Consider the following 26344-nt stretch of genomic DNA (forward strand, 5'->3'; position numbering starts at 1 on the left):
AGCACAAACGAGCCTTGATCCTGTATGAGGCTTTGGGGGCCTAAACCTTGCAATTTGGCAGTATTTAAAATATGAATTTGAGTCCCTGTGTCCAGAGCAAGAATTTTCAAATGGCCTCAATTTATACTGGGCTGACACCCATGTCCCTGATCTGGATCCAAATTTTGCATGTTCAGCCCATTCCTAACACTTTTATCAAATAAAATTCAGAGGTCAACTTACCGATGAGGACAGAACTTTCAGGATTTAGTACCATTCTTGTTCCTGAGGGAGAGGTCAGCACTGAGGGAATATCCGGCCCCGGGGTTAAAAGCATTGCTGTTAAGTCTTCTAATTGAAGCAGTGTTCGTGGGGGTTCTGGAAACAGATGGAGAGACTGAGATGACAAAGTAGACCACAGCTGATAAGATACCGAGGAAGTTTTAAACCTACTGTCACATTATTTGCAGTACTCGAACATCAGCATGTCCAAGGGGATATACTAGATAACAATGGACAGCATTAAAAGTGTGTTTGGTCTGATGTCTAGTTATGTGAGGAGGCAGCAAAGAGGTTAAAATAATATTCAGGGTCAGGCACAAGCCTACAAATGCTAAGAAATTTTGCATGAAGGCTGTCACACAATCCTTTTAGTGATTAGCTAGGCACTGCAGCACATGTAGTTCACTAACAGACATAGTAGCTTAGAACAGATGGTAAATTCACACAGCACAGCTAACACAGTATCTAGTCATAACACATTACTGCTTAAAATATATCAAGTCACACTTCAGGAATTTAAGTGCTCTCTTCACATAAAATGTAAGTCAAAGGTGTGCTCTTCTAGCCAAGAAGGCTAATGACATATTGGGGTGCATTAGTAGGAGCACTGCCGACAGATTAAGGGAAGTGATTATTCCCTTTTATTTGGCACTGGTGAAACCAGAGCTGGAGTATTGCATCCAATTCTGGGCCCCCCAATACAGAAAGGATGTGGACACATTGGAGAGAGTCCAGTGGAGGGCAACAAAATGATTAGGGGGCTGGAGTACATGACTAACGAGGACAGACTGAGGGATTCTGGTTTATTTAGACTGCAGGAGAGAAGAGTAAGGGGGGATTTGATAGCAGCCTTCAACTACCTGAAGGGGGGTTCCAAAGAGAATGGAGAGAGGCTGTTCTCAGTAGTGAAAGATGCCGGAATGAGGAGCAATGGTCTCAAGTTGCAGTGGGAGAGGTCTTGGTTGAATATTAGGAAAAGACTATTTTACGGGAAGGGTGGCGAAGCACTGGAATGGGTTATCTAGGGAGGTGGTGAAATCTCCTTCCCTAGAGGTTTTTAAGTCCTGGCTTGATAAAGCCCTGGCTGGGATGACCTAGCTGGGATTGCTCCTGTTGGACTCAATGACCTCCCAAAGTCTCTTCCAACCCTAGGATACTATGGTTATAATGTCAGGGTGCACTGTAGAATTACACCCTGGTATGCTACACAGAAATTTACCACATGGAGAAGCTCCCAATCACAGTGAGACTACTAAAGGGCTGATTGGATGTCTCCTGAAGCTAATGGGAGTCTCTTTATTGACTTGAAAGGACTTTGATCAGCTCATAGTGCAGGATGGTTTTAGCACTGAGCCAAATTCTGAAGACTACTCAGGCAAAACTCCAAATGCCTAAAAGGCCAAAACAACAGAGAATTATTACTGAGAGTACAACTACTCTTGCGTAGAGTACTACTGAAGTCAATGGGACTTGTGTGCAGGAGTAACTGTCTATGCAAGCATCACTTTTCATGGAATCCATCGCTAAGGTCTAGGATCTGGCCCATTCTTAATTACAATTATGACAATGACCCATTTTCCCTCTGTTTTTACCCACTGTCATTTAAATGATGGTACAGAAGAGAGAAGAGGTGGGTGAGGTAACATCTTTTTCTGGACCAACCTTGTTGGTGAGAGAGAAGCTTTCAAGGTACACAGAGCTCTTCTGCAAGTCCAGACCTGATCCAATGAAATAGATGACCTCAACCAGCTTGTCTCTCAAATATCCTGGTATCAACATGGCTACAACAACACTGCACACAGAAAATTGGTGTAAGTGAATAGTGGTGCCCTCCTATTCAGTTACATGGGGTTGCACATTGAGCTATTACTATGTGAACTCATTGTGAAAATGATTGTGAAAATGATTTGCTCCCAAATGGGAATGAACTGCTTGGGAAATAAAGCAACATTGTATCTTTAAAAAAGAAGCCATTTTTCAAGAGCAGGAAAGGAGTCTGAAACCATGTGGAAATAATGATCTGTAAGATGAAAATCAGGCTGTTTTTTTAAATCTAGCAAGATAATTTTTAGATCAAGTTTTTAGGACTGATCGGAAGTCACCAGGGACTTACATGAACATCAAGCAGAGGCTTTACTTTACCACTGTCCATAATATTGCAAGAACTTTCACTTTCAAATCTGCCCAAAGACCTGGAGCCCCTGAGGAAGCTGATTTTGCAGAACCTAGGTTCACCCTGTAAGGTTGAGTAGTTGTGATTTAATACAGGCAATATACTAAGCTCTGAAAAACGAATTCTGTAATGGCTGCTTTAAAGGTGTTGCTGCAATAATATGTACAGGGTTACAAAACGTGCACACTTCATTACCCAGCGTACAGTAGCATTTACATAGTCCTGCTGGATCTTTCATCTGTCAGACAGCAGGAAATGACACAGATGTGTTATTCGGGAGGAAAATCCATCAGCAAGGACAATAAATCAGTCGTGGGTAACACTTCCATCCATGCTTTGGGCCTGACAATATCTTTCTAAATTACCCAGCTAGACTTTCAGCCTGCTACCATGAAACCCTAGACAAAGTAAACTTCACCCTTCAATGAACTGAGTTACTGTTTTCTAAAAGAGCACAGGGTTTATGCATCTGTTAGTGATGTGTGAAACTGCTCAGTGTCACTCAGTGTTTTACTAGAGGCTCTGTTTCTTGGAGCTGGAGCATTACACAAGGTATTGCCTTCATTTCACCGGTGCCATTTTGGGGAATGGTCAAAGAGGAGATTGGTTCTTTTCTCAGTCATAAAATCTGAATGTGTGAACATGACGTATTAAAGATCTTTTCTTTGGCTTACACCTATTTTTCTTCTAACCCACACACCTTTCCCCACCCTCCAATATCTTCTGCCTTTTCCACAAATGAAGAAGGCTTTGTTCCTGCTTAGGTAGGCTCCTAACACAAGAGTTCTTTTTTACTGGAATACAAGGCTGTTTATATCATCCTTTCCTCTGCTAGGTCCTCTGACTAGCTCCAAAGAAAGATGTTTGGCATCCAAGTTTCATTATTCAGAGACCTGCGAGAAGCGTCATGAACAAACAGCCCTTCCAAAGACAATTTGCATTCCTGGAACTTACCAAGAATCAGCAGCTGTGTGCTTTCAATCACCTCCCCTCGAAGATTGGCTGCCCTGCAGGAATATAGTCCCTGCTCCGACAGAGTTACATTTGCAATCAGCAATGAACCATCATGCAAATGATAGGCAGGGACCAACTTGACCCTATTCCTCAGCCAGGTTACTTCTGCTTCAGGTACACCTGGAAAGGAATTAAAGAGAGTAAGAGTTAGATGAAAGAGACAGACAAGATAGTTGGGATAAAATAATAATAAAAAACAGCCCTTTAACCAAACTTTCAGTCAAAGGTTTTGACTTTCAAAAGGGTTTAAACTCTTTCGATACATTAAAACATATATTAATATAAAATAAATACCTTCTGGATTCCTGGATCCATTAAGGCCTACAAAGCAGAATGACCAAATTTTTCTGAGAGAGGCTTTTCTAGCGGGATTTGTGATCTGTTTATAACCAGGCAGCGCCACTGGAAACAATGAGAAGAAGCCCCTTTTTCTGAAATTTTCAGTCCAATTTAGTAGACAGAAGGGACACTCCTTTCTATAGCTCCTTCTCATGCCATTATCTAACACAGGGCAGTATACCCTGGAGCAGAACGTTCCCCTTTGCAGCTCCAGGATGGAGGTACCACCATCTGTGTAGGATTATTTCACCTTCATTGAGTGGTCTCTATGTAACATCACTAAAGAATGCTCTGCATTTTACAGTCCTGTGCAGATAAATAGGAAAGAGAAACATCAGGATAATCAGTTGATCTAACGGAGCTACTCCTTGCTAGAGAATTTTTCAGATTTCCATGCCTATGGTTCAAATTTCCATAATTTCTTCCTCTAAATCCAGACCTTCTTACGCTTCTTCCCACAGTACAAAAGCACAGGTGAAAATGGTAACAGTTTTGTAGGTCACCCTCTCAGGCGTGATCATATAACATCCTTGTGTCAACTGCTTATAGAGCAAAGTAATATTTAGGAACTCACTGAAAGTATTTTTACAGTCTTTAAAGAAGATTTATATGCTGAGAACAAGGAGCAGGAGACAGCACCGTAAGATGAGCCAGTTGTCGGTGGCTCACCAGCAAGTGCTCTGCAGACGATGAGTGGTTGATGGATGGCATTTTGCGAACCACAGGTCTAATCCTTTGATATAGGCTCTTTCTAGGGGCTATTTCCCCAACAGGAATTGGAATAAGTAGAATGTTTATCTGTGACTATCTGTTCAGAAAAGTAGATATTCCCAACAACTGCAATTGGGAAGGTGATGTAAATTCTACAGTAAGAAGTCTGGCCCAGTTTGTAAAAATGTTCAGATAGTTTCCACCTCTGATCCGTATACTCTTTCACGTAACTGGGATACTCCTGTCTATCCCACATAACTGGGATACTCCTGGGTGGCTAGAGGATAGCAACGTTAGCCTATAAATCACTGGTTTAACGCCATCCCAGCTCTACAGCTGTTTGTTAGCTTACGCAGAAGCAATTGGTGGTCTCCATATAATCCTTGTGGTAATGTGCCCACATCATGAACACCATCATGACAACTGGTAATTTTGTTGTCAGTCACAGCAGAAAGACAAGGATCCAGGTGGCACAAAGAATGAACACATCTCTAGGGACTGCGTGAAGTCTCAGTGACTGATTCTGTGTTTCATTGGGGCCAAAAGCACCACACAGTGCAAAGCAGCTACAGCTTGAAAGAGAACAGCTCAGACACTTCTGCAGTATCAGGGTGCTCTGCCTGTTTCCATCCCTATGGCCCACCAGGTGATTTGTCAGCAGATGGCACTTGTCTTCAGTAACACTTCAATTAAGGCAAAATCCATTCTACAATAAGTATTTCTGCTTTCAAGTCTAATAGCTTCACTATTTTGGGCTGCTTACAATGAATCACATCTTCATGTTCCTAGCACTGCCAATCTCAATCATTGAAAAATCATGAGCCACGGCTCCAGGAAATAAATAAATCAGAGATAGTTTTAAAATTATCATCATTTTAAGCCAAATAATGTTTGGGCTCTTTTTCTGTCTTTTCTGAGCCTTTTGGGTGCATGGCCACGTTTTCAAACTTTTTTCTTCAACTGGGAAAGCTAGGAATTTACCCTTTTTGTTAATAAAAGTTGAGATGTCCCATAATCAGTTGGCCCCGGAAGCTAGGACTTTCAGGAAGACACCAGATATGGCAATACTTGTCAGTGAGAGTGTTGCCAACTCTGTGTTATATTAATTCCCTGCTTTGCTGATAGGGCCAAATATTGAGAGCCTTACCCAACCATTACTCTGGTAAAACTCTCATTCATATCAAAGTGAGCTTTGCTTGAGTAAGTAACAGAAAGGATTTCAAGATCAGGTCTTCAATGCTGCTGTTCAAGCATGATTTATTCTATTATTTACAGACCAGATAACTTCATACACGCAAAGAGTCCAGCACATCTGTAAACACTGCTCTCTGATCCATACAGAATGGCCATTCTTTCTTTTTTCTTCAATCTAAAGCTTCCATGTTAAACATAAATGTATTGCAACCAAATGTTATAGCTGTGCCAAGCAAATTGGATGGGGGAGATTGAGCAGAAATGTACATCTCAATATGCAGAAACTTCATTTTTTCTGTATCCTCCTTACATGAGTGACTCACACAGGTTTACATTAAGGATATGAGTAATGAAGCCTAAGTCACAGTAGAGTGGCAAACACTTCAGAATCTGAAATATAAAGATGCAGGTGCAAATGTGAGCAAAGCCACTCTTCCAAAGCCTCACCACAAGGGGGAGCAAGAGTATTTCAGACCATCCTGCTGTAGTGGACTAAATAACAGTGTCTGTGTCCAGTACAGGAGAGAATACAATTTAAAGAAAATAATAATAGAAAATGAATGGTCGAGAGAAGGCATCTGAAACCAAGTATCCAGCGTGAAGTCATAGTGCAATACTTTTCATAAATGTGAAGGAAAGAGCATCCTAAAAATAAAGTTGCAGGGTTAGATCCTCAGCTGGTGAAAACTGGGTATCACTAATTTGGTGTCAATGGAACTACATTACTTTACAGCCAGTTGAGGAACTGCCTCTGAGCCTTTTAAATTCCCCTATGAAAATAAGATTCTTTTTTCTTTGTGAACTTCTCTTTTGTTAAGCCAATTGGTCACCAAATGGTGATGTTTACCCTAACAAGCCAATAGTATTTATGCTTCTGTGCCCTGAAGACTTTCCCTTTTCTCTATTATTCTTCAATTGGACCTCAATGACTTTATTCCTCTACTTTTCACTGTGTATCCCTCATGCAAAAAGGCTGACTGGCATAAGTGAGAAGCAGAATGCTAATTCTACTGATCCTTTAGCTATAAGATGTGCATAGCCCATGGAAGGCATCATAGCAACTTTGAGATCTAAAAATAAAAACAGTTTCCAGTGCTGTAATGTTCTGAAATAATTATATATTTATAGAGGGTGTTGTAGTCTGTTGCAGGTGATAATGGATAAGGGGCTTAAAAAGAAACCCAGGAGCCTGAATGAAACACAGAAGGAAGAAACTTAGGGAAGAACTGAAGGAACAAAAAATTTAAAATGCAAAAAAGATAACAAAATATATTTTAAGTTGCCCCTTCTAATTTGGCCTAAGTCAATAGTGACCAACACCAGATTTTTAAAACTGTCCTCACTTTTAGCATCCTACATTATTTCTAATTGTAATTTTGACTGTTTTGATATCTAAGGGCCTGCCATGTAGAACATGTAGAAACAGTCAGTGCACTTGAATTTAGGACCTGATTTGATGTCAACTGTAATGGAAAGTCTTTGATTGACATCTTTGTGACCTAAATTGCACCCCATATTCACTCAGCCACAGATGTTAAGGCCAGGTTTACCCTAAAAGGGAACATCGAATCAAGATACACAACTCCTTCTATGTTAATTACATAACTGGAGTAGATGTACCTTGTTTAGAGTTTCCCCATCATCCCCACAGCAGGAGGCTGATGAGAGAAATAGTCCTGTTAGCTTCCCTTATTCCTTGTAGAAGCAGGAGTACCGGACACTGGCGGGGACATTTTCTGAGTTTGATTTAGAGAGTCTTAACTAGACTCACTAAATTAAACTCTGGAAGATCAATTGCAGCAGTGTCGATCTCCTATTTAGTGAAGATGTGGCCTGAGTCTTCAGACACAAAAAGGGCATTCAAGTTAAAGATGTGCTGCTGATTGCTTCCTAAAAAGTATTGCCACCTGCCAGCTGCCTTACATACTATGGGGGAGGAGTTATTTCTCTTTGGCCTGTCTATATGAGAAAATTAGGACAACATAACTCCCCTTCCACATTCCTGACTGATATTGTTAAGGTGACTTAAGTCCCCATGTTGACAGAAAATGAAGTGCTCATCTTGTGCAGTTATGATTGTTCTTCAAGATACATGTCTCTATGGGTGCTCTATTGTCATATGTGTGTGTGTCTCTGTGTTCCTGATCAGACAGCTTTGGTAGCAGCATTCTATCAGCCCTCACATGTGCTCTCTCCTCCTCATGCTCTATCCCAAGGCTAATTAGCACTGCATGGGTGAATTACCTTCAGTTCCTTCTGTGCCAGAGTCCCTATCAAGAACACCAAAGTAGATGGGAGGAGGACACTACACATCTGGAAGAACCATTGCTGCTTCACAAGGTAACTACTACTACTTCTCCTTCTTCTAGTAGAGTCACTATAAGTGACTCCTAAGCAGTATCCCTAGCAGGGGGCTTGAGAGTCAAGTCTGTTATGGTTGATAATATGCTGAGACCCACTTCGAGATATTCTAGGCTGATATTACTGTGCCTTTAGACCTTCAGACTTTAGACTCATATTGAATTTGCTCTGAGTTGAGCTCAACATTTTTCCCATTGTGATTCTGGGAGATAGCCAATAAAGGAGTTAAATTTGGTATTGTTCATGTAGTTATATTTGCTGTTAAGGCCTGGTAGTTTGCAGGTTCAAAACTGCAGAGTAGCAGAAGAGTAGACCTTTCATTTAAGTCAGTCAAGATGCTCCCAATCCTTATCATAAAGGCTGAACTTGGAATGATGTTGCTGGCCACGGGAGTTCACTTCACCTATCACGATGGAATTAGGTGGAGAGTGGGGAAAAATAAATTCTGTTTCCGGAGGAGGGACATAATATTTTTTATTGCTTCATTTGACTGTAAGTATGGCTGATTTTGGAATTTGCCATATAAATTCAGCTCCATCCAAAAGTGCCTCATTGATAAGGAGGACTAACCTAGAGGAGAATGATGTATGTAGAATATCCAGAAACTTATGGTGAGTGACTTTTCCTTCTTCAAGAGGTATTTGTATGATATCTGCCACCTTCTTAGTCTGGTTTTGGAAGAGTTTAAAATCATCTCGCATAGACTGTGGAGGGGGCATTAATGATTCATCTGGAGAAGAGGAAGAGATACTATAAGTGGTGTAACCTCCTCCTCTAGTCTGATCTCCTGTGCTTGTATGATCTCCTGAGGAGGTTCATGTGGCTCTAAAGCTAGTGGCTGAGGGAGAATTCCCAGTCTCTTAGCTGGTCATGCTAGATGCCAGGGAAGCATGGGGCCTATAGGCTTCCCACAGATCTCAATAGGGCCCTTGGGGTAATGGAAAGGACATGGTTGGTTGAGTCCATGGTTGGACATATTACAAGGTTTGTCCATACAGAGGCCCAGATTGACAGTGGGAGGAAGCATAATGAGAGTAGTGGGAGAGGACCCTCTCCTGGTCACTAACCGACTGTAGCCAGACATGAACCCCATCTTGTTCCCCTCCCCCCTCCCGAGAGCAAGAGAAAGGCAGTCAGCCTTTGATGCCCTGGGAACGCAGGTGTGCTCCCTGTCCCTGACTCTACCATAAACAGAAACCAGACAGTAATGGGCTAGCTAACGACCCGGGGCCTCCTGCTGCCCTGATGGCTAGTATCAGTAATTGACACGCCTGCACTGTCCCAGGAGAGGAATCTTCGCTCATCACATACCAGAGGTGCACCCTTTGTGGGAAACTTGGCATTCAAAGCCATTTTTCCTAATTGGCCACTTGAGACCAGGAAGAAGCCTTCGTGACCCAAGGGGTATAAAGAGGGTGTTAGTAGCCCACCCCATTTGAGCTCCAATCATCTACACCTGCTGGCAGGTATTGATTGTCTCCCGAGGTCTGTGGGACGCCAAACCTCGTCCTACTTCTTCCCGAGGGATCAAGAGAAAGACGCTGGCCACGCCAAGTCTGGAACGCAGGGGTGAGAATATATCTCTGCTAGGTGTCTATTTTGCATGCATTTAATAAGAGCTCAGAGAACCAAAAGGGTTTCATGGTACCTGTAAGTGACTTATTAGTGTAATTTCGGTCCTGTCCTTTGTAGTGGCTGTGTTATCTGTAACACAGTAGTAGCATTTAACAGCTAAGTTTACCCTGTAACAATAAAATAGTAACTGTTTAAGCTTTAACCTGACTCCTTCAGTTGCTGTAACAGAACCAAGCACAATTTAAAAGAACTTCAGCCGGTCATAAGGGACAGATATAGGGAGAGCTTGAGTGTTGGATCGTATCGCTTCCAGGGGACAGATCCATTGAGGCCTCTCTCAGCCTCCCCAGGCTGCCCGCTGCGAAGGGATCGTGTATCCTAGCAGTAAAAATCTGAGGTGTAATAAGCTCTCCCTGTAAACTTGTTGGGGCGCCCATCAACCTCCTCCAGGTTGCCCACTGCGAAGGGACCCCGGTCTCAGCAGTTGAAGTCTCGGGTATATAACACACACACACACACACACACACACACACCCCACTCACTGCCCTGACCGTCGGCTGACACCGACTCTCCACTGGAAAATGGTAAAGCCGATATGGAGAGTGGAGGTGCAAGGCTCGGTGCCAGTGACAATTCCTAGGCTTGAGATGTGTACAGTACTGGGGCCTGGTACTGATTAGAAGAGACTTTGGTACTTTAGAGCAGTGTTTCTCAATTTTATTTGGCCATGGAACCCCTAGGGCTGCCTTGAAAAAAACGCCCCCATCACATTTCATTGAACAACAACAAAAAAACCCTGCCGCAATTCCCGCCACGGCTCTGTCTCTAACAGGGGGCGGAGAAGTGCTGCCTCTTCACAGAACCCATGCTTTTGCAAGGTTCCAATTGGGAAACAATGTGAGATCCTTAGAGACTCTAAAGTCCTGGGACACTGTAGCAGTTGGTACCATCAGTGGCTGTTGGTCTGCAGTACTGAGAGAACCAGCAATCTTGTCTGTCTGGAGCAGTCTGACCATGGTTATCTTGCAGTTGTTGGTACAGAGAATGTCTGTACCAATGCCATCTGCCTGAAAGTGACATGATCTCCACTTCAGTGCCTGCCAGGTGGCACCACTGCTTCGTTGCCTGTGCCCCTAGATCAGGGTTTCCCAACCTATGGGCAGGGACCCAAATATGGGTCGCCATTACATTTCAAAAGGGTCACCAGGTGTCTCTCCAGGTGGCTCTTAAGGAGCCATGCACACATTTTTTGAATTGCCCTGGGTCACCAAATCTTCCTGAATTGTCAAAATGGGTCCCCATCTGGAAACGGTTGGGAACTGCTGCCCTAGAGTATTTAAGCACACCAGTGGTATCTGTTGCACTGAACTCACGTGATCTGGGGTTCAGTGTGGTTGGACATCCTTCGTGCCATTGATACTGAAGAGACCAAATATACTAGGGATCTCCCCTTGCTGATTTGTGGTTCACTATAAAGGCTCAACAAAGATTTCTTTCTTGGTTCACTGGTCTTGGAGGTAGAAGATTGTGCAGAAAACTTACGTTGTCTGGGAGTCTCTGGGCTAGTAGTCAAAGGCTGAACAGCTCCCTTCATGATGAATAGCATTAATTTCAGAGAAAAAACTAAAAATGAAACCCCATAAAATTAAGAAGGAATGTACTAAAGCAAGCTAGGAACTAATTTCTAAAGAAGTAAGGTATCTGTGAGTGGACTGCTAATTGCTCCATATCTAGATGAGGGGCAGTTAAGAAAGAACTGAAGGTGGTTAACCCATACAGTGCTAAATAGTTTCATGGCAGAGCAGGAGGGCTGAGACAAAAGTGCAGGGATGCACATACACCTGCAGACACAGGGCAACTATTCAAAGAATTCTTTGTCAACCTAGAAGATAGATTACTTAAACTGATGAATTCTACCATTGGAAGGTAGCACTTCAAGTGTAGATAAGCTCTTAAACTGGATATGAGGAAGATCCGGGTTTGGCCACAATCACATAGCAAGTTTTTAAATACACTTTAGGATTGGTGCAAAGTTCCGTTAGTTAAAATAGTTTTCCAATATGACATATAGTCCCAGTGGGACAAAGCTATAGCAGAGCCTTGGTGAAGTGAGAACAGAACTGGATCCCACAGCTGCATGACTTGGGCCACATTCATCCTTGATGAAAATCAGTTAAGATATATTAAGCAGGAAGTTCACCTCCTGTAAAAACTGCTATAATTTTAACTACTTTAAAAAATATCTGTAATTCATTTCAGACCACAGAATTTGTCAGCAGTCGTGTCTTCTAAAAGAAATTAAAGAGCGATATAAAAACAGTTCTCCAGGCTCTAGTAATGGTCTCTTTCATTATCTCTTATTTTCTAAGAAATCAGGCTTATCAGCACCTGTCAGCAACCAGCCCATATTCCTGTCTCCTGGCTACAGCAGCTATAGCAAATGTCATAATTAAGCCTTGCAGCTAATATTTCTTTTCTATATATATTCTTTCTGCTGCCCTGCAGACTTTCATTAAAAGCATTATTCTAAATGAGCCAGAGTTGCACGTTGTGACTCTAGTAGCCCTCTGTCATGGACAATTCAAAGTGCCATCTGCACAAAGATTCTAAGGATGAGGTGAATTGGGCTTTCAGTGCAAAGGAGAAAATAGCTCTAAGGCTGCTTTTTGGAGCAATTCTCCAATTCTTCTGCTATTGACTCTGGTGCACCTGAGATTCATAGAGGAAAGAAACTAACCAGATTGCTTATGCTCCAGCCTCATGATGGAGTGGTGTGGGGGGCTGGAGCGCCAGCACAGGCTCCCCGATGCTGAACTTTGGGGGCTGGATTCAGGAAGCCAAGGGCCACAGATGGCTCCCAGACTTTAGGTTCCCCACCCCTGCTCTTGAGATTCCTGACATTGGCCTTTTGACTGCTAATTCACCCCTCTTTGCTCCAATATTCTGCTTCATTTTCCTAATAGGCTGTAGGACCAAGCGTTCTACATGAATTTAGTAGCACTTTCCAACCATTCCTTTGCCTTTAGTATGTTGAACAAGCTGTTCTGAAGATCTGCTCATGACACCTGTGGAATTGTGACACATTCTACCACCAAGTTTGCCTACACTGGGGAAAAGCATTGGGTTAGAATACATTTTCTAACCAACACAATGGCAAACATGATTTTCTCCTTAGAGAGAACTAGGATAGTTGTTTCTAACCAGTTTTTGCAGCAGTGTAGACATAGGCCCAGTGATATTGTAATCTTTCGTTTGTGATGTCATCATAATTCCCAAAGTAATAACAGATGTAATTGAAGAAATGGCAACTTCTGGTGAGTCATAAGTAGCAGGAGGAGATTACTGCTCCCAATTAATTAATCAATTAACCAACCAACCCTGTTTTAAACAAATCTCCTTCATGTCACAAGGAAAGGATTAGACTATACAAATGGAAGTGTTACTAAATGGAGTGGTCTGAAAAGTTTTCTGGAAATTGTTACCATCAGGGAAAAAAAATTACTGATGCTGGCATAGTGCTGTTGTATATTGTAGCTCCCTGCCCTGCTGAGGCCACTTGTGGCCCAGGGACCATAATACTACAATGAAGCCCTACAAAGACTTTAGGTTAAATTATTCTAGATATGATAGATGGTTTATCCCACAGGAAGAATAGGTGGTGCTTCTGCCTCGCTCACATTTCCACTGAGGGGTTGCATTCTGATAACAGCTAACCTCTGCCTTCTGCAGGAGCATCTTTGGATCTCTCTTGGTAGAAGCTGCTGAGGGGAAGTGCTGTGTCAGTGTATGCTTCTTCTGGCCTCAAAAGGTGCCATTTCGTGGCCAGCACCTTCTGATTTTGGGGCTGTGTTGGCCTCTGTGTCCTTAGAACTAAAAGACACTGTGGCAAGTTTGCATTGCTCCATCCTCTACTCAGGCAGCACCACCACTGGTGTAGATTTGTCCTGTGGTTTATGCTGGTGGAATTCAGTGTTAACTCAGAATTGAGGGCGGGGGGCTGGACTTGATGACCTCTCGAGGTCCCTTCCAGTCCTATGATTCTATGATTCTAACAGTATTCATCATCTGAAGCAATGGCATTTCCCAGGTGCTGCTGCAAAGGCTGCAGCATCCAAGACAGGGAAATCATGTCCATATTTAATTTGCTCTCTTTTATATTCCATCAATGCTGGTGGCCATGAAGGTGCTTTGGGAAAGTTAACAAAACTTTCCTCCTACCCTTCCTTAGACGGCATCAGGAGCCAGTCTGATTTCAAGGGCCTTTGACATGAGAATGCTGCAGAATTACTGAGTTTAAACCTCCCTGAGTTGCCAGGAAGAATAATACTGTGATTTTCTTTTGTTAATCCCAGAGACAGTAATTAATTATCTGCAATCCCATCAGAGTGTTGTACTCCACATACCATTTTGACTATCTTTATCCACACTGATCAGTACCACATGTACCTTGTTAATATAAAGAGATGACAATGCAGTGCACTTGTTACATTCAGGAATTCTGGGACGGAGTCTGGAAGGTGAGGGGGAAGAAGAAAAATTCACACAGACTATAAATGTGGAGAGACATGCTGTTGTCTCCTTCCACCTCTTCTCCAGTAACTTCTGACTCTGGGTTAATTCTTGTTTCTGACTCTGTGCTATGGGAAGTATCCATGTTCTCCTTGACTGTGGACATGGGATCCTCACCCAGGATTGTATCAGATTCTTTATAAAACAGGCATGTTTTGGGTGCAGCACCAGACTAGCTACTTGCCTCCTTCGCCTTCTGGTACACCTGCCAGAGTCCCTTTATCTTGGCTCTGTAGGGTGTCTCAATCATACCACTTGGCACAGAGGGCTTGAGAAATGTGACCATATATGTCCCACTTCTTACAGGTCCCCCACAGCTGTGACTGCACCAGTTCTTCACCCCACGCACTGATGAGATCTGGGGTGCTCCAAGCAGGCGAGCATCTTGAGCGACAACCGCCCTTGCTTCCCTGAGAAGACGCCATGTGAGGACAACTACACAATGAGACAGATAGCAGGAAATGGATTTTAAAGTTTTGGGGGTTTGCAGGTGGGAGGGGTGCATTTGTTTACCTCTTTACACAATGGCAGAGCAGCTGAGTTCAAAGTGCTACCATGAATGGCTTATTGGGCACTGTGGGAAACATGCTGGAGTTCAATAAACTCAGCCCCTCCCCCCAACTGTACTGTAATATACACTACATGTTGACAGTAAAGGGAGGGGAAGAGACAAGTCCCTCGCAGAGGTGGAATTTTTTTGTCACCAAAACTGGGCACGTGTTGCAACTTTTTTTCAAATAGCAATGTAAATCCTCTCTAGGTTTTGTCACTAAAATGTTTTTTTTCCGGCTGCCTATCCAGTTAATCTTATTTTGTATTTGTGCATTTGGTTTTTTTTGCAAATGCAATAATTGGAATGTGCCTTTATTAAATTGCATCTTGATATTTTTGGACTAGTTGTAAAATTTGTCATAGTCACTTTGAATTTTAATAATGTCCTCCAAAGTGCTAGCAACCCCTCCTACCTTGGTGTCATCTGCAAATTGTATAAGCATACTCTTTACACCATTATCCCATTCATTAATGAAAATATTGAATCGTTCTAGGATGCCTACCAATTCTCCATTACAGGGATTTTACATTTTCATCTGCAGTAGTTATTGACGACTACTGAGGACAGGATGCCAGGATAAACGGACCACTGATCTGGCATGAGATGGCAATTCCAGTGTTCCTATGCTATGAAAGCCAAGAATAATCTTGCCAGAGACCCAAAAATCAGTAACAATATCACTTCTTCGCAGAAACTGACATACCAAGCAACTTTAGAGTAAAGCTATAGATGAAAACACAGTTGGCACCTGCTAACAATAAGGAGTGAGTTGTGTCTCACCTGCAACCTGGCAGCTAATGGTAACATTTGTACCCTGGATTGTTTTCACTGTGCTTCCAATATCAACAGTGACAGCAGAGGACTCTGTGTTGATCAGTGTAGCTCTTGATGCCTTGATCAGTGGTTTTCCTGTAGGTAAGAGACACCAAAGTTCATAAAGCAAAGCACACGGTAGTCACAAAGGACAGACTGTGTACCATATACTCAGTATAGAAATACAAATGGTTGGGGTAGGACAGCTGCCTGTCAGCATGTGATGCTGGACATGAGTGATATAGGCCACCTGCTTTTGGCCTTTATTGTATTATGGAGGAGGTGCTGAATTTCATAGTTGAGGTTGCTTTGGAAAAAAATCACTTAAAGCAGCCAATGAATAACATTAAAGTCATGGAGGCACATCAGAGAACCAGCTGAACCAATAAACAGCAATGACACTGGAGCTGTAGCAAGTTGTTCACCTGATACTGTAACAAAGATAGTATCTCTGACAAAACATAGGACAAAACCCCAAAAGGGTGGATACAGGTTCTTTGGCAGTGCAGGAGGCTTAGAACAAAATGTGAGCCATATCTTTAACATCAGACATGTTTGCCATAAACTCTGTTTCAGATGCACAAAATAATTGATAACAAGAATAGTGAGGCAATATCAGTTCTGCACGGGAGCGAGGTAAGTGTGCAAAAAACGGACAGTAAAGATTTCTAGCCCTTGAATGCTTCTCTTCTTTCCAACTATGGGTTGTGCATCATGCTGCTTGTTCTGAGACATCCTCGTAATGTATGGCATGGAGGCAAACAGAGGGCAACTGGCAGAAGAGAGAAAAGGGCAGCGTATGCAGCAAGCCCAGTTCTTAGACAGCTGGGTCTGGCTGGGACTAAAATGCAATCAATGATCCTCCTGGCAGTTAGTGACTATAGGAATGGCATGGGAGCAGCTGGTGGTGGAAATGAGAGTGTTGTATGTGACAGCAGGAGTGATAAATGGGACGTGGGGTTGGTATGGTGTCTAGGTCAGTCCCAAGCCTAGGCAATCTGGGGCTCTACACAAGAAGCATGTGGGGCCCTGGGCCCTATATTTTGGGAATTGCAGTGGCCACCTACATCATGGCTGTCTGATGAGGGTCCACTACCTCTACATGTTACATAGGCTGGTCTTCCTCTCCCTGTTTTCAGGAGGCCTAGATCTATTTCAGTGGAGGGAGAACACCCCATTCAACCCATTCAAAAGGGTTGCTGCTGACAACACTTCAAAATCCATCCTTCTTGGGTGATGCTAGTAGGAGCCCAAACTGTGGGGTTCAAAGTTAACGATCCATTCAAATGGAAAGTTCACACCTCTCAGAGCTATTGTTTTAGGCTGGTTGCTGGCTCAGACAGACACACTGGCCGCAGATACATCCAGTTTACATTTCCCATTTCCTTTTCACCATCTAAAAGGGCTAAAAATTATTATAGTTTTAAAATGAAGATACCATCATGCAACTGCAGGAGCCAGGGCCCTAGGCTAGTGCCTACATTACTTAAACTGGCTGTAAATCTGCAATGGCAGCAGAGGAGGAAACTGTCCTAGAAAGCCTGAGTGGAGGTAAGGGGGGGAAGAGTTCAGTTTGTTTTTGTTGGATGGATGATTTTGCCCAAACTGTTTCAATTACCCCTAATTAAAATCCATAAACTGCCATGTGGACAGAGCATTTTCCAGGACTGTAAAAGCATTTTTATATGGAGTTGTTAGTGTATCAGTCTATCTATCCATCAGCCAATAGTGTCTATCATGTGAAAGAAATATCCAGTAACAAACGTTTCTCTTCACTGAGGAAATGCTCATGAAGTTCTGATGTTTTAATGTAACTACTAAATCATAAAAGGAGGAAAGAGACCTCAAATAGCAACTCAGTTTTATTTTCCCAGCGGGGGTTTCATGAGCTCTTCATTAGATTAAAAATCTGTCAACTGTTCAACCAATAAAAAGTAGCAAACCACTCCAAAAATGGAAGCATATTTTCTCATCTCTGCATATGCTAAATTCATCATAGAGGCCAGCTCCTTCATTTTTAATGAGATAAGCTTTCCCCACATTTCCTATTTTCTCTGAAGAAGCTCACTGGCCTCCAATGCACTTGGGAAAATATCTCTTTTGTGCCAAAAAGTTTTGCTGTGTTGTTTCAAAAACTGCTCATTATCTCATTTGTACGACTGGAGATCATCTCACAAGGTGCTGACGGAAGATAAACATTCTCAGCACCGCACAGGAGGAGTTCAGGGCCCACCGAGATCACACCCAGGATGTTCACATTTGGCAATTCACCTCAGAAAGTCGAGCCAAGACGTGGCTAATTCGTTACCACAAAAGGGCTGTTGGGCCTGTGAAATCCCACATATATGTCTGTATGGACACTTTGATAGCCTGGAAATAACTGTTTGTCTCCATGACTTGGGATGAAAACTGATGTGGAAGAAGAGACTTCCAAGCCCACATACCGTAACTGTCCCCCAAGGAACTCATTCATCAGGACTATAAGGATTAACCACTTTGCCACTCCCCAAAGATGCCATTTTAAAACTTGGTGTTAAATTGACCTCTGCTGTAACTCCACGATACATATCCTTTGTCCAGTATTTTATAGTATATTATCAATGCAAATTTCTGGGCTATGCACCAGTTTTACAGTGACATGACTCCACTGAATTCAGAGATACTCCAGATTTTCACGGCTATAGCTTGGAGTAAAATAAGGCTAATTGTTTTTTTAACTTGTTAATTAAAATACAGGTTGCACTTCTATAAACCAAAACTCTCTGGTCTGACAACATCCATGGTTCGGTAGGACCATGGATGTTCCAGGAACAGTGTGTCCCAGCATGCTGCGGGGAGTGGGGAGCCCGGGAGCCTGGTGCAATGTGGGGTAGGGGGATGGGATGGGAGCCTGGTGCTCAACCCAGCTGGTTTGCAGTTCAGCTAGGTTGAGGGGTGCTGGGAAGGGCCAGGGAGGAGCCCAGGAAGACCCATATGACCCAGCTGGACTGCCAGGGGAGCCAGGAAGCCTGGTGGAGCAGCAGGGCAGGGGATTCGACTGGCAGTAGGCGGGCCAGAAATAATCTCACCGGTCCAGCAAAATCCCTCATCCCGGACCAGTGAAGTCCTGAAGGTGCTGGACCAGGGAGGCCCAACCTGTATTAATTTAGAAAGTCTGATTTAGTTCTTCACTTCCCTCCCTCCCCCCCAAGGCTCCTGGTTCTTCTACTCCATGAGGTAGATGAAGTATCCCAATCAATCTTGCTAATTAAATGAGGGTGCACCCATAGCTCGAAATAAGCTATGCAAGTTGAGCTATGCAAATTGTGTTTGTGTATTTTGAGTCAATTTTGAAATAGCTTTTTTCAAAATAAAAAAGCACAGCACTTACTTCAAAATAAATTGCTATTCTGAAACATCCCTTACTCCTCATGGAATGAGGCTTAGAGGGATGTCAGAATAGTGAGCTCGTTATATTTCAAAATAATGGGTGCGCTCAAAAGATGTGGAATAGCTATTTTGGGACACTGGAGGTGTCCCAACATAGCACTGCAGTATAGCTGTAGCCTGAAAGAGCTACTTTCAGCCCAAGCCATGGACTTTCCTACTGCCTCCTTGGTCTGGATGTGTTCAGTGTTGAAACACTCACAAGTCCAATGTTGAACAGCCACTACTGAATGCTATTATTTACATAGACACATTCTGGGGAGCTGCAGCAGGGAATATCTAATAAGGAATTACAAACAACTTACTGGTAGTTTTCCTAATATGTTTTCTTTGACCCCTCTGTCCTACCTTAAAAAAACCCCACTCCTTAATACACAAATTCCACTCCCCCTTGATGTGCTTGTCTTCTTATAACCCCATAGCTATGACTGTCCCTTCTTCCTACTTCCCATCACTTGCATCCATTCCCCATTAACCCTCTTGCTGCTTTGGCCTTCTCCTCCTCCTCTGTGGTTCTGAACCTGCTGGAACTCTCTGAGGATTTGTTCCCAAAAAGCTGAAAACAAGCACAATCTTAATTGTCTTGCTTTTCATAGGGAGGTTTTCATTAGTACTGATGCCTAAATGAACAAAGAATATTTCACTTGGTATGGAACTGAACCATTATCGGATACGTATGAACAACAAAGTTAACCTTAATGCATCTATTTCCCAGTGGATGGAAGAATGTCAGTCATGGTTTGGTGATAACAGGTCAGAACGGACATAGAGTTTGATTCTAAAAGGTACTGAGTGCTCTGGTTCCAACCCAGTAAAGCACTTAAGCACTTACTTAACTTGATCTACTTACTGCCTGGAGTAAAACACTTAAGTTACCTCTTCTGTGGGTTCTTAAAGCCCTGGACAAATGGCTGGCTAGAGTGCTCAGCAATTAGAGCAGTGGTTGCCAACCTTTTTTATTCACAGACCAGCATACATGTTCATAAATGTTTGTCAGCTAGGCAGCACTTTATTTGCATATTTACATATTAATTATGCAAATTAATATGCAAATAAATTATTGCTGTACAAGGATGGTTAGAAGCCCACTGATGATTTGAAATAGTCACTGAAAATGCAAATATTTTATAAATGAAAGATCTCTGCATAATTTGAAGCTTAAGTGTGGGGCTGTCCAAAATCCTAGATATTATCTTTCCCGCCTCAGCAGATTACTTCTTTCAAATCTAGCGCTGGGGCCCCCCAATGAAGAGAGCAATTTCCAATGGAACTTAATGTGGTTTGATGTTATTTCCATACAGATATGAGAGAGAACAACATAGGCTGTCCATTTTGACATATGGCTTAAGAAATCCCATGCTTTTTTCACACAAGATTTGCAAGGAGGAAATGATTTGGGTCCTAAGTACCACTAAAACTGCCTGGTTCTTCTGCTGATACTAGGGTAATTGAGAATTCCCAAGAGGCAGAGGCTGCTACCACCAAGTTTAACTCTGCACACAGGGAAGCAGAGTTTGAGGCAAGCTGTTCTGGGCGTGGGAAACTGTACAACTGTGGAATACAATTCCAGTTGCAAATGCTACAGGGGGCACCCCTGATTTCCAGAGCACGCTACAAAGCCTATTTGCCCTTATTTGGTTTTTCTGGTAGGGAGGGATACATTGTTAGGTGGGGACTGAAGGAGAGGTGGGCATTATTTTGGTGAGTATAGGATAGTTTTATTATTGTTTTTAAGATTTTGTCATTTGTGATTTAGTTACATAATATCTGAACATTTCTACCCATTTGTACTTTATAGTAAATTATCAGTAGCAAAAAGAGTTCTGTATAATTGACACAACTTTTCAGTTACCTGCTAATGTGACTGCAATAGAGACAGAATCAGATCCTAAGGCATTAGTTGCATTGCAGGTGTAGAAACCCACATCAGCTTCCAGTGGTGCTAGAATCTGCAAAGAGTCATCTGGCTGAAGGAGTATTCTGCAGCAGAGAAACAGAAACAAAGGTCTCATCTAGGCCACGTGCAAACACTTTTGCAAGGATTTCAGTTATTTTTCAAGAGACATGGGTAAGTAACACAGTTTCTTACATTTCAGGACCGCAGCTTTAGTTTAAATTATGAAAATCCGGGGTTAAACATTTCTTTTGCTGATTATGATTACATGAAAGTTAATTTTCATTCTCACTCTGAGGCAACAGGTTGCTGATGAAAGAGGTAGGATGGTCCCAGGGGTAGGGCACTAGCTTAGTACCACAGACTTCCTGTGTGATCTTGGGTAAGTCACTTAGCAATTCTGTATCTCAATTACCCATCTGTACAAAGGGGATAATAGCACTGACCCACCTCTTGGAGCATTGTGAGGATTAATACATTAAAAGTGCTCAGATACTACAGTAATGGAGACCAGGTAAGTATCTTACCTAAACAGGAGCTAGCAAGATTAGCTAGGCATGCCCTGGAGTATGGGGCAGGTGTAGAATGCAAGAACAACTAGCTGCACTTTTTGGACTGGTTTGAGACCAAGAACCCTCTTTAATTTATCCGCATTGGACACTGAATCTGGTGAATCAGCAGCAAACAATGGGTCTGATTCTGCCGTACTGATTTGAGAGGAATCAGGCCTTCTACCAAGGACTCTGGCTCTCAGCACATCAGGGTTATCTGCTAAAGGGCCGTGAGATGTTTTGCTGATGTTGACTGTCCACAAGTATACCCCCCCTCCTACCTTAGCTCCCAGTGGCTGTGGTTCACTGCTCCTGAATAATAGAAGCTGTGAGAAGAGGTGTGAGCTGCCAGGATGTGCTGGCCATAAGAATGGCCATACTGAGTCAGACCAAAGGTCCACCTAGCCCAGTATCCTGTCTTTTGATAATAGCCAAATGCTTGGTGCCTCCAATGGGAATGAACAGAACAGGTAATCATCAAGCGATCCCACCCCTGACACCTGTTCCCAGCCTCTGACAAACACCACTCCTTCCCATTCTGGCTAGTAGACATTGATGACCTATCCTCTATGTATTTATTTAGCTCTTTTTTAAACACTGTTACAATCCTGGTCTTCACAAAATCCAAGGAGTTACACAGGTTAACTACGTGTTGTGTAAAGAAATACTTCCTTTTGTTTGTTTTAAATGTGCTACCTATTAATTTCATTTCATGACCCCAGTTTGTGTGCTATGGGAAGGATTTTATAGACCTCAATTGTATCCCCCTTTAGTTGACTCTTTTCCAAATTGAAAAGTCTTAATCTTATTAATTTCTTTTAATTCCATATCCCTTTTAATTCCATACCTCTACTAATTTTTGTTTGCCTTTTCTGAATATTTTCTCATTCCAATATATCTTTTTTGAGATGAGGCAATCACATTTGCACAAAGTATTCAAGAAGTGGGTGTACTATGGATTTTATGAAGAGGAAATAGGATATCTTCTGTCTTGTTATATATCCCTTTCTTAATGATTCTGTTGGCTTTTTTGACTGCCACTGCACATTGAGTGGATGTTTTCAGAGAACTATCTATCATGCCTCCAAGATCTCTCCTGAGTGGCAAGAGCTAATTTCCATCCCATCATTTTATACGTATGCTTAGCATTATGTCTTCCCATAAGCACAGCTTTTCATTTATCATTATTCAATTTCACCTGCCATTTTGTTGCTCCGACACCCAGTTTTGGGAGATTCTTTTTGAAGGTCTTTGCATTCTGCTGTGGACTTAACTATCCTGAGCAATTTTTCATCAAAACACAAAAGAACACAGATTTCCTCATAATGAAAGGGCCCTTCATACTGGGGCTTTAAAGAAAACACTGAACATTGAGACACCTGCAGTTAAATTGTGAGAACTGAGAACACTGGGTATAGAGAGGTGAAGTGAGTTGACCAAGGCAGTGGCAGAGCTGAAAAAAGTATGTAGGTCACTCTGACTTAGGGATGTTAAATATTGGTTAATTGAATAGTCGAGTAACCTCATGAATTCTTATGGGTTAGTCGACTATTCTATAGTCCCCAGGGGCAGGGCTGGCAGGCAGTGTACTTTAGCCTCACTCCTGGGGAGCCCCCTGCCACTCTGCATTACTGCCTCTGTATCACGTGAGAAGAACCAGGCAAGTTGGGGTGTGTGTGTGTGAAGGGATAGGCCCTCCAACAGCCACATGCCCCTGTATCAGTGCAGCAGCACAGAGGGTCAGGAGGGAGCTGGTCCATGAGGGGAGCCAGTTTAAAACCCAGCTCCCCTCATGGACCAGCTCTCTGTTACCCCGTGCTGCTGCCTCTGATAAAGAGGCAGCAGCGTGAGGTGCCAGCAGCCCCTGTCTAGGGGGGAACTGAGCTCCTGGACCCGGCATAAGCCAGAACTGAGCCGGGCTGCCTGCCTGCTTGGCTCCTAATACACTTTAAATGCAGAGTCACAGCTGGGGTAGGTCCTGGACCCAGCATGAGCCAGGACTAAGCCGGGCAGCTGGGCAGCCTGCTAAAAAATTTACTGGTAAGGGAGAGGGGAGGGAAATGCCTTGTAGTCTATAGCATTAACCTATAAACTTTTGCTTATGGATTAATCGACTACACTATTACATCTGTACCCTGACTTACATTGTGGAATTTTGTATGAACTGAGATCATTAACGCTTGGTGCTATACTAAACTAATTTTACATCAGTGTAACTCTGCTGACTCCTGATTCATATGGTGTAAGTGAAATCAAAACATGGCCCTGAGACTCTAACCAACACTCATATGAAATGTCCTCAATTGCAGCACTTTGTATTTCCTCTTAAGGATGCTATATAGAACCTGCCTCCATTCATTTATACATTTAAATAATGACAAAAACCTAATGACAAATTTGATTTACCAGAAAAATTTAGCAGCTGTTCTGCATAAAGTCCTTAGCCAAGATGGTGATTGTCACGGATGAGGGTGGGAGTGTGCGTGGGAAGAGAGAATGGAAGGAAAAAGCCCATCCAAGTCATGCAATCAAAGTCTGATCCACTAATCGTGCACTGATGAGGTTTTTTTTCTTGAATGAAAACTGCTGTCTCATGGACCACAGGGTTAGGGATATTTGATCCAGCTCAACACTATGGGCGGTAGTTCTCTAAAACAAACCAGATTCAGGCCACCCATTGAATTCCATTAGGTTCAGAGAGGAGTCTGATTTCCTTTAAAACCAATTTTAAAAAAATAATAATCATTGTAATAAAGATTCAGCTTGTGCCAACCATGTCTTGTCAGTGCTTAGTGAAATGCAGAGTCATTTACAAACCAAAATGTTAATCATTTTAAAATTGCTGACCTGCTTATGTAGCAAAAGAAAACAATAGTTTATAGAAGCTCCTCCTCCAGACTTATGGATTGTTTTACCTTTTAAAAGCCTGTGAACGTAAGGGGCAATTTCTCAGTGAGCCAGTGCTAGCAATTTTTGCATATGCAAATGGATGTGCATACAGAATTCACAAGTGCATTCAGAACCCAGCATCCCTTAATGCAATTTTGTTAGTTAAGGTCTATTGGTTTAATCTGCACCTAAAAATGACTTTAAACCCATAAGACTTTACAATCCCCTTACCCCAAATATTAGGGACCAAGGGCTAAAAATTACATAATATTTCTTCTAATTCTTTCCATCCATGTGCAGATGTTTTCCATCTATGTGCAGGATACATTTTGTTGTGTGCACCTATGCATGTTCAGATGTGCAGCACCAGGAGAAACACAAACTTAGCTATGGGTGCTCTCCTAATCAGCTGGGTGGCATTGGAGTAGGAAAGTAGGAATAAGAGATCCTCCGGAAAAGAGCTTATTTTCCGGAGGATCACGTCCAGACTGGCGCTTTTCTCTGGCTTATCTACAAGCCGGAAAAAAGCGGCAGCCATGAAAATGCAAATCCTGCGGGGGATATTTAAATCCACCGCGGATTTGCCTATTCCCAAGTGCTACATTAGCATCCCTATTACGGAATAGGGGCCAATGTAGATGTAGCCATACTTTTTTAAAACAGATGTGGACTTTTTATCACCATCAGTCTAGGTTCTTTAACTGGTTTTGTTTCAGCTACTATTGTGCTGGTACAACAGTTGCTTAACTCTGGATGTTTTCAATCTGTTTTGGGCTGAAGGCAAAAACATAAGGAGCTAGATCCTCAGCTGTTGTAAATTGGCTTCACTGGCACTGATGTAGCTAATGATCCAAATCACGTCCTTTTAGAAACAGGAAAAGGACAACTGAGTTCAACACCTTAAAAAAAACTGTTTTCATCTGTACTTCTGGTTTTTGACCATGTCTCTCAATCCCCACCTCATCCAGAAATAAATCTAAGTTTCTTTTTAATTCGTTAATACTTTTTGCTTCAGTTGCTTTCCTTGGACGTTTTCCCCACATTTTTACCTTTGCATGAAATCATTCTGCCATGAGATTCCTATTTACTCTTAGTTTTTATTGTTAAGTTTTCAGTGTTTTATCTGTGGTGAAAAAAAATCTACCAGATGTAACAATTCTTTTTATTACCTATGTTATTTCAAAATCTCTTTCTTGCAGTAAAAATACCACTGTCCCCTTTACATTTTAACCCATCTGTTCCTGATTGTCCTACACTCCATCATCTTCAAGAAAATATATTTTTAGCAATACTGAATAATTATGTCAGTTTGATGGCATCTAACACATGACTATTAAAGAAGCTCCTCATTAGCGGGTTCCCATATTCAAAGAGTTCCAGCCACCAGAAATTACAGACTATTTGGAACACACAACACTTCTTATAAATACAGGCAGTCCCCGGGTTACATGGATCTGACTTACATCGGATCCCTACTTACAAACGGGGTGAGGTAACCCCGCACTAGCTGCTTCCCCCCAGCAGACCAGGGAGACGCAGAGCGGCTTTTCTCAGCAGACACCTCAGCTTGAGAATAAAGGACTGAGGGAAGTGAGGTGTGGGAGAATAAAACTGAGCTCTGGAGAAATGTTTGGCTATAGTTTCCCCTACAATATGTACCAGTTCCGACTTACATACAAATTCAACTTAAGAACAAACCTACAGTCCCTATCTTGTACGTAACCCGGGGACTGCCTGTAGTCTGGTAGCACTTTAAAGACTAACAAAACATATAAATGGTAACATGAGCTTTCATGGGCACAGCCACGAAAACTCATGATACCATCTACATATTTTGTTAGTCTTTAAAGTGCTACCAGACTATTTGTTGTTTTTTAAGTTTATCCTGTACAGATTAAGTTGGCTACCCCTCTGAAGCTTTTTATAAAGCGATTTGATGATCTGATGCTGAAACAATTCAAAACCTCTTACAAAAATCTGTATTCCTCAAAATTAAATTATAAGGAAGCTAATTTGTATAC

The 26344-nt window shown here is 42.4% G+C and overlaps 1 protein-coding gene across 12 annotated transcripts in view; it reads right to left on the bottom strand.

Annotated features, from left to right (window-relative positions):
* ADAMTSL1 (ADAMTS like 1) overlaps positions 1-26344 on the bottom strand; it is a 708340-nt gene that overhangs the window by 47449 nt on the left and 634547 nt on the right. For all 12 annotated transcript variants that reach the window (XR_012904618.2, XM_089779187.1, XM_075931513.2 and 9 more), the window contains 4 exons: positions 20842-20969; positions 15531-15659; positions 3389-3568; positions 223-357 (listed from right to left, as the gene is read on the bottom strand). Coding sequence is in view for 11 of the 12 variants with exons in the window: in XM_089779187.1 (XP_089635313.1) it covers positions 223-357; positions 3389-3568; positions 15531-15659; positions 20842-20969 (572 nt within the window). In the remaining variant the exon portion in view is untranslated. The remainder of the gene's footprint in view (positions 1-222; positions 358-3388; positions 3569-15530; positions 15660-20841; positions 20970-26344) is intronic.

The sequence above is a fragment of the Pelodiscus sinensis genome, chromosome 6 (genome assembly GCF_052426305.1).
Source record: "Pelodiscus sinensis isolate ZL-2025 chromosome 6, ASM5242630v1, whole genome shotgun sequence".
Classification (NCBI taxonomy): Eukaryota; Metazoa; Chordata; order Testudines; family Trionychidae; genus Pelodiscus; species Pelodiscus sinensis.